The sequence below is a fragment of the Musca vetustissima genome, unplaced genomic scaffold (assembly GCF_032173495.1).
Source record: "Musca vetustissima isolate MV318-11 ecotype Yass unplaced genomic scaffold, APGP_CSIRO_Mvet_v1 utg19508, whole genome shotgun sequence".
Classification (NCBI taxonomy): domain Eukaryota; kingdom Metazoa; phylum Arthropoda; class Insecta; order Diptera; family Muscidae; genus Musca; species Musca vetustissima.
In genome coordinates this window covers 263,120-271,831 of record NW_026884089.1, presented here as the reverse complement: position 1 = coordinate 271,831, position 8,712 = coordinate 263,120, and the positions used below count along the sequence as shown (strand labels likewise).

At 38.0% G+C, this 8,712-nt stretch overlaps 1 protein-coding gene across 1 annotated transcript; it reads right to left on the bottom strand.

Annotated features, from left to right (window-relative positions):
* Nucleotides 1–678: 678 nt before the first annotated feature.
* On the bottom strand, nucleotides 679–6,503 carry LOC133331096 (coiled-coil domain-containing protein 170). Its single transcript, XM_061539506.1, has 6 exons — nucleotides 6,404–6,503; nucleotides 4,405–4,518; nucleotides 3,530–4,345; nucleotides 2,043–2,414; nucleotides 1,233–1,763; nucleotides 679–1,173 (listed from the first exon to the last, which is right to left on the bottom strand). The coding sequence occupies exons 1-6, from the start codon at nucleotides 6,491–6,493 to the stop codon at nucleotides 679–681; spliced, it is 2,418 nt and encodes an 805-aa protein (XP_061395490.1). The 5' UTR covers nucleotides 6,494–6,503.
* Between the last annotated feature and the right edge of the window lie 2,209 nt (nucleotides 6,504–8,712).

Here is an 8,712-nt window from a genome sequence, read left to right as displayed (position 1 = left end):
AGAAAATCTACCCCTTCTGTAGGAACTCAAAAAATATTCTTTAAAAAATCCATAATTTTTGTGGGACCTCAAAATATGGTTTAAAAAATTTACGCCTTTTGTGGGACATCAAAATATGGTTTAAAAATCTACGACTTTTATGGGACCTCAAAAATATGGCTTAAAAAATCTACGCCTTTTGCGGGATCTCAAAAATATGGTTTAAAAAATCTACCCTTTTGCGGGATCTCAAAATATGATTCCTTAAGAAAAAAATCTGTAGAAAATCGAAAACTATTCTTAACAAATTAAAAAAAAAAAACTTAAAGCTGAAGAAAAATTTAAAAAAAAATCTACGCTGTGGACAACATTTAGTGGGTGGTATAAAAAAATTTCCTTCAAATTGTTATCTGGGATATTCGGATTTAACTCTCGTCATTTCCCCTCTAGGGTAATTTGATTTCAACACCAACCAATGTTAAATTTATTTCACCTCTTCTGTGTTGCGACAGTCGCGACAGCAGGGTTTTGGTCTTTGCTCTTAACATTCCTTTCCGCTTTCGCTTTTCGCCAATAGATGGCACCGGGCGGTGAGTAACTGTAATTTAACAGAATATACTTCATTATCTTACCGAATAAAAAATTATGTTAACCTAGTCGATATATATCTCTTATAAAATCTATACACCTTAACCTAACTTAATGATAACGGTGGGGATGAACACGATGATTGTGATGACGATGTTGATGATGATTATGATCGAAATGATCATCGGAACTTATGTCAGGTTCCGTTTCACAATGTTTGTTGCTGAGATGTTTATGGGCACTGCGTGAGCGTATGCGTCCATGTGAGTGAGTGTGATGGCTCAGGTGAGGTGGTGGTTCTAATGAGGAGGTTCCTGCATGTTCATATCGAGGTGGCCGACAATGTGTAGAGGGTGGTATTGGGTCATCATAACGTGGACATGGATGATCACCAATAGGCGAAGCGGTTTCATAGCGTTTCGAAAGCAACGTGAATTCCTGATGGGCCGAGCACAGGGCCTGTAAGCGTTGCAACAAATCCGTTTCTGGCAAATCGCGTAGGTGCAGTGTACGCGCCACAGATGTACGAAAATTTTGCAAATGCGAAAGCCGATGATTGGCGTCGGTGAGTTGCGTTTGGACATGTTCCAAATCGTCACGAAGGGACTTGAAAGAATTATAAATTTTATTTAGTTATTCTGAGGAAATAATTTAAAGAGACTCACATTTATTAAAGTTTCATCCCGACAGCGACGATTTCGATTTGATTCCTCCATGGACTCTAGACGTTCCTTTAGGGAACTTACTTGTGCCATAAGTCGTGTCTTCTCCTCCTCCAAATCACACAGCTGACTGGTGAGATCATCGATTTTACGTGCCCTCTCGAGAGCGGTTATTTTGTACTCAGCAGCTTCGGCCAATTGAGCCTTTGCCTCGGCAATTTGAGTACGAGCATCTGCCAGCTGAGCTGTAAGTTTATCCACAGCCTTACTGGCCTTTTTGGCTCGACACACCGCCTCGTCACGTTCACCCTGCAAGACACATTTACCCCGTGCCCCATCTTCAATAATGGCCAGTTTACGTTTGAGTAATTCCAAATGTAAATCACGTCTCTGTACCTGTTCCTTGAGGACACGTACCTTACGTTGCAGATTATACAGGGTGCTGGTTGTCTCTTTAAGGGGAATGTCATGGCAGGAACGTTCCCGACGTAACTTAGTGGGGCCATGTACATGGTGATAGTGATCACAGCAGTTCTGTAGGGAAAAGGAAGGGGAATTAAAAAAATATTATAAGAGAAGGGTAGAAGGTGTTTGGACCCTGTTCGTAAATGTTTAGAGACCCAACAGATATTCCAGATTTTATTTATATTCTCTTGAAGATATGATATCAGTGTCGATCTAATAAATGTTTAGAAACCCCAACAGATAGTCCAGAAGTTGTCTCTTGTCTCACGGAGATGTGATATCGGTGTAGATTTCAATTTTATTATGGACTTCAGGGGGATCACGAAAAAGCTTAGAATTAAATATTACCTTTTCAGCACTTCGTATGTGCGGCAAATGATGATGATGATTGTGACCATGCTCCACCAAATGATGATGGTCGGCTGCCAAACGTTCGGCTTTTTCCAAAAGACTTTCAGCCATAATATTTGTATCGGTACCCAAGGCTGGCGGCGTAGAACATTCTCCGAAATGTAAAGCCTTCGCTAGGCGCTGTAGAAATTCCGATAATCCTAAGTGGTCATTGCGCAAGCTGTGAATCTCAGCGTGGCATTTTTCCAACCTCTCTTCAAGTTCACATTTTTGGGCTTCCTCGCTCCTCAGACGACATTGAGTAGTCTCTTGAGTTTCCTTCAGTTTGTTGTGTTCGCAGGATATCTGTTCGCGCAAAGAGTGGATTTGCTGTAGGAAGAAAAAATAAAAAATACCTTAGTATCTCAAAAATGATTCCTTATAAAATTTACGCCTTCTGTGAGACCTCAAAAATGATTCCGTAAAAAAACCAAGCCTTCTGTGGGACCTCAAAAATGGTTCCTTATAAAATTTACGCCTTCTGTGAGACCTCAAAAATGATTCCGTAAAAAACCAAGCCTTCTGTGGGACCTCAAAAATGATTCCTTATAAAATCCACGCCTTTAGTGGGACCTCAAAAATAATTCCTTATAAAATCCACGCCTTCTGTGGGACCTCATAAATGATTCCTTATAAAATCCACTCCTTCTGTGGGACCTCAAAAATGGTTCCTTATAAAATCCACGCCATTAGTGGGACCTCAAAATCATTCCTTATAAAATCCACGCCTTCTGTGGGACTTCAAAAATGATTCCTTATAAAATCCACGCCTACTGTGGGACCTCAAAAATTATTCCTTAAAAAATCCACGCCTTCTGTGGGACCTCAAAAATGATTCCTTAAAAAATCCACGCCTTCTGTAGGACCTCTAAAAATTATTCTTTGAAAATCCACGCCTTCTGTGAGACCTCTAAAAATTATTCTTTGAAAATCCACGCCTTCTGTGAGACCTATAAAAATTATTCTTTGAAAATCCACGCCTTCTGTGAGACCTCAAAAAAGATTCCTTAAAAATCCACGCCTTCTGTGAGACCTCAAAAAAGATTCCTTAAAAATCCTCGCCTTCTGTGGGACCTCAAAAAGATTCCTTAAAAATCCACGCCTTCTGTGGGACCTTAAAAATGATTCCTTAAAAAATCTACGACTTCTGTGGGACCTCAAAAATGATTCCTTAAAAAATCCACGCCTTCTGTGGGACCTCAAAAATGATTCCTTAAAAAGTCAACGCCTTCTATGCGTCCTCAAAAATTATTCCTTAAAAAATCCACGCCATCTGTGGGACTTCAAAAATGGTTCCTTAAAAAATCCACGCCTTCTGCGGAACCTCAAAAATGATTCCTTAAAAAATCCACGCCTTCCACAGGACCTCCAAGTTTATTCTTATATAAAATCCACGTCTTCTTTAGAACCTCTAAAAATTATTTTTAAGAATTTGTTTCACTTACCGAATGCATTGCTTTATTATCGTTCAAAATCTCTCGTATCTTATCCTTAATCAGGGTCTCACAAGGCTCTGACACATTAAGAGTATTGGCCAGCGAACGTAGGAACGACAAACGATCACTTTGCACCCGATCCAAATTTGTCTGCAGACGATGACAACGTGACTCAAATCCTCTCAACTCCTCTTTCAATTTTTCAGCATTAATTTCCGATTCAGTCAAACGGTCCCGATTCAAGTGCAAGTCCCTTTCATATTGACGACATCGTGCCTCCAACTCATGTTCATGATTGGTGCTGCTATCCAATTGGGCACTCAAACGTTGTTTCTCGATATTCGATAGGGATTTTAAATTGGACAGCTCATTTTCACAACTACTCAAGGTATCACAGGTGGATGCCAACTTCGCTTTGGTCCTTTGCAGCTCTGTCATGAGTTCTTCACCACGCGTCAGTACACAATCCATTGTTAGAGTGGCACTATCACAGGCCTCCATACCCAAACACATACTCAGACGTTTGAGAAAATCACATAATTGATTTCGGGCCTGCTCTTTTTGTGATTCCTCGTTAGCCAAGTGAGTCTCTAAATGCTGAATCTTGGCCAACAGCTCCTTACATCGTTCATCGGCGGATCGTTTCTCACGTTGTATTGTCTGTATGGTGGAATCGCAACGTTGCTGCACAGACTCCTCACGATTTTCGGCAGCATGCAGCCGACTTTGTAAGGAGGAGATGAGAGCAGTTTGTCGTGCCGCCTGAGCACGGAGGTTTTCAACTTCCGATTCGCGACTACATAAGGAGGCTTTGGTTTCTGAAAGCTAGAATTTTAAATGGGGACGGTTTAGGAACAATTTTATTTTCTTGTATATCCACCTACTTCTGATGACAGTCGTTCCTTTTTGTATGATAAGGCTGCTATTTCACTGCGCAAGGTGGTAACCAGATCAATGTTGTGATGGTGGTCGGTGGCATTTCCACAGCTACTGTCCAACTGGTAATATATAAGAAAGGAAATTATTATTTGCCTTCTATAGGAGCTCAAAAAAATTCTTTAAAAATCCACGCCTTCTATGGGAGCTCAAAAAATATTCTTAAAAAATCCACGCCTTCTATGGGAGCTCAAAAAAATATTCTTTAAAAATCCACGCCTTCAATGGGGGCTCAAAAAATATTCTTTAAAAACCAACGCCTTCTATGGGAGCTCAAAAAAAAATTCTTTAAAAATCCACGCCTTCTATGGGAGCTCAAAAAAAAACATTCTTTAAAAATCCACGCCTTCTATGGGAGCTCAAAAAAAAAACATTCTTTAAAAATCCACGCCTTCTATGGGAGCTCAAAAAAAAACATTCTTTAAAAATCCACGCCTTCTATGGGAGCTCAAAAAAACATTCTTTAAAAATCCACGCCTTCTATGGGAGCTCAAAAAAAACATTCTTTAAAAATCCACGCCTTCTATGGGAGCTCAAAAAAAACATTCTTTAAAAATCCACGCCTTCTATGGGAGCTCAAAAAAATATTTTTTTAAAAATCCACGCCTTCTATGGGAGCTCAAAAAAATATTCTTTAAAAATCCACGCCTTCTATGGGAGCTCAAAAAAATATTCTTTAAAAATCCACGCCTTCTATGGGAGCTCAAAACATATTCTTTAAAAATCCACGCCTTCTATGGGAGCTCAAAACATATTCTTTAAAAATCCACGCCTTCTATGGGAGCTGAACAAATATTCTTTAAAAATCCACGCCTTCTATGGGAGCTGAAAAAAATATTCTTTAAAAATTCACGCCTTCTATGGGAGCTGAAAAAAATATTCTTTAAAAATCCACGCCTTCTATGGGAGCTCAAAAAAATATTCTTTAAAAATCCACGCCTTCTATGGGAGCTAAAAAAAATATTCTTTAAAATTCCACGCCTTCTATAGGAGCTCAAAACAAATATTCTTTAAAAATCCACGCCTTCTATGGGAGCTCAAACAAAATATTCTTTAAAAATCCACGCCTTCTATGGGAGCTCAAACAAAATATTCTTTAAAAATCCACGCCTTCCATGGGAGCTCAAAAAAATATTCTTTAAAAATCCACGCCTTCTATGGGAGCTCAAAAAAATATTCTTTAAAATCCACGCCTTCTATGGGAGCTCAAAAAAATATTCTTTAAAATCCACGCCTTCTATGGGAGCTCAAAAAAATATTCATTAAAAAATCCACGCCTTCTATGGGAGCTCAAAAAAATATTCTTTAAAAATCCACGCCTTCTATGGGAGCTCAAAAAAATATTCTTAAAAAAACCACGCCTTCTATGGGAGCTCAAAAATATTCTTTAAAAATCCACGCCTTCTATGGGAGCTCAAAAATATTCTTTAAAAATCCAAGCCTTCTATGGGAGCTCAAAAATATTCTTTAAAAATCCAAGCCTTCTATGGGAGCTCAAAAAATATCCTTTAAAAATCCAAGCCTTCTATGGGAGCTCAAAAATATTCTTTAAAAATCCAAGCCTTCTATGGGAGCTCAAAAAATATCCTTTAAAAATCCACGCCTTCTATGGGAGCTCAAAAAAATATTCTTTAAAAATCCACGCCTTCTATGGGAGCTCAAAAAATATTCTTTAAAAATCCACGCCTTTTATAGGAGCTCAAAAAAAACATTCTTTAAAAATCCACGCCTTCTATGGGAGCTCAAAAAAAATATTCTTTAAAAATCCACGCCTTCTATGGGAGCTCTGAGGATTATTATTTAAAAAATCCACGCCTTCTATAGGAACTCTGAAAATTATTATTTAAAAAATCCACGCCTTGTGCTGGACCTTAAAAATTATTATTTAAAAAATCCACGCCTTCTATAGGAACTCAAAACTAGTTTTTGTTGTAAATTTTTTTTTACCAAATGATGGTGATGATGATGCGGTGATAATCCACTTATATCCACATGGTGGTGATGGAGATGATGATTGTGGTCGTTATCCAAAGGCATTTTCAAGATATTTCTTTAGCCTTTCCTCCGTCAGTCCTTTACACAATTTTCCGTTACAATTTCCACGAAATTACGAAAGCCAAATTTAATTACGCCCAACGACCTGCTCGAATCCTTTGGTGGTCATAAACCGAATTAGACCTTAACGAATTGGTGGGCTTGGCACAAGCAATCCGACAATTAAGTATTTGATTTAATTTTTTTTTGGCGAACTACAACGACCGAAGACGACGATGACGACCAGTCATCGATGATAGTTTGTTGGAAACTATGGTTGTAAAAAAACAGAAAATTGCATAGCTATGAAATTATATCCTGCAAGAGCTCGTTTCTTGGGGCAAACAACAAACCAGGCAGAAAAAAAAGAATTGGTTGCCAAAGGCATAATCGTAGAAATCACATAAAAATTAACTTTTGGAATTTACAAACACATATCAATACACAAATACAATTATGTTGTTGTTGTTGTCTGTATGTGATTGTTGTGTTAGTGAAGTTATGTGAATCCTTGGTTGTTGGCTGCCATGGTTCGGTATATGTAAAGTTATGTTGTGGTACTTCCGTTTTAGTTTTTTTTGCTTTAACTGACAAACACTAGGAGGGCATTGCACAAAATATTTAGGGGGGTTGTGAAGCATGAGGGGTGGGTCCTGTCTGTCTAAAAAATTAAGCTCAATGGCAACGCTTTTGTTTAGTCTGTTTTGTTTATTACTTCAACAAATATTTGGGTCATTCACTTGCTAGGAAACAACAGTGGAGGTAGACAAAATCAACAACTAGTGAAAATATAACCACAACGGCAAAAAAGGATACAACATAAAGGATAATGCAAGGCAAAGTTTCTTTTTTTATGAAATTTGATAAATGTACAAACAATTGCCAGAGCATAAATAAAGTTATGCCATGCTGACTGTGGCGGGATAAAAGTTCGTAAATTCTTTCTGGTTAAACGGTAAAGGCCTCAATATGGGGTTAGGGAAATCGGTGGTTATACATTGTGTTTATTGTGGAGGAATATTAATGTAATTTGTGCAAAAAATTTTTGGGAGACATGGAACACAGGAAATATTCATAGAGACTAGGAAAACGGCGATAAGTTGGGCAAGGTGCCCTTCGTGGATTTTTTTAAAAATATTTTTTTCAATGACCAACATAGGTGTGGATTTTATTAAATATATTTATACCCTTCACCCTTTTTATGCCCTTCACCACACTGTGGTAAAGGGTATTATGTCTTTGTGCATATGTTTGTAACAGGCAAAAATAATCGAGATAGACCCATGGTTCTTTTTTAGAAAATGCATAGAATCACTTTTTGAGTCAATTTATGCATGTCCGTCCGTCCGTCTGTCTGTCCATGTTGAATTGTAAACAAAGTACAGGTCGCATTTATGATCCGAATTGGATGAAATTTGGAACCGCTCACTGGTTTGGCCCAAGGACAAACACTATTGAAAAAATCGGATCAGATTTGGATATAGCTCCCGTATATAGTTCCGTCCCATTTTAGGTAAATGGTGCACCAAAGTCCCTATATATCTTTCGATTTGCACGAAATTTCGCATAGTATACTGAATAGTGTCTAGAATGATGTGTGTCAAGTTGCGTGAAAATCGGTCCAAATTTAGATATAGCTCCCATATATAGATTTGTCCGATTTTATGTAAATGGTGCATTAAACCCCTATATGTCTTTCGATTTGCACGACATTTCGCATAGTATACTGAATTGTGTCTAGAATGATGTGTGTCAAGTTTCGTGAAAATCGGTCAAGATTTAGATATAGCTCCCATATATATTTTCGTCCGATTTAATGTAAATGGTGCACCAAAGTCCCTATACTTCTTTTGATTTGCCCGAAATTTGGCATAGCGAAATGGATTAGGTCTAGAATGATGTCTGCCAAGTTTCGTGAAAATCGGTTCAGATTTAGATATAGCTCCCATATATATTTTCGTCCAAGTTTAGGTAAATGGTGCACCTAAGTCCCTATGTACCCTTCGATATGCACGAAATTTGGCATAGCGTTTTAAATAAAGTCTAGAACGGTGTGTGTTTAATTTCGTGAAAATCGGTTTAGATTTATATATAGCTACCATATATATTTTCGTCCGATTTTAGGTAAATAGTGCACCAAAGTGCCTATACACCCTTCGATTTGCACGAAATTCAGCATAACGTCGTGAATTAAGTCTAGAACGATGTGTGTAAAATTTCGT

Coding starts and splice junctions, on each gene's coding strand:
- LOC133331096 (XM_061539506.1), bottom strand. CDS start 6,493: ATGCCTTTGGATAACGACCACAATCATCATCTCCATCACCACCATGTG. Junction 4,519..6,403: donor ATCATCATCACCATCATTTG/GTAAAAAAAAAT, acceptor ATATATTACCAG/TTGGACAGTAGCTGTGGAAA. Junction 1,764..2,042: donor ACATACGAAGTGCTGAAAAG/GTAATATTTAAT, acceptor TTTTCCCTACAG/AACTGCTGTGATCACTATCA.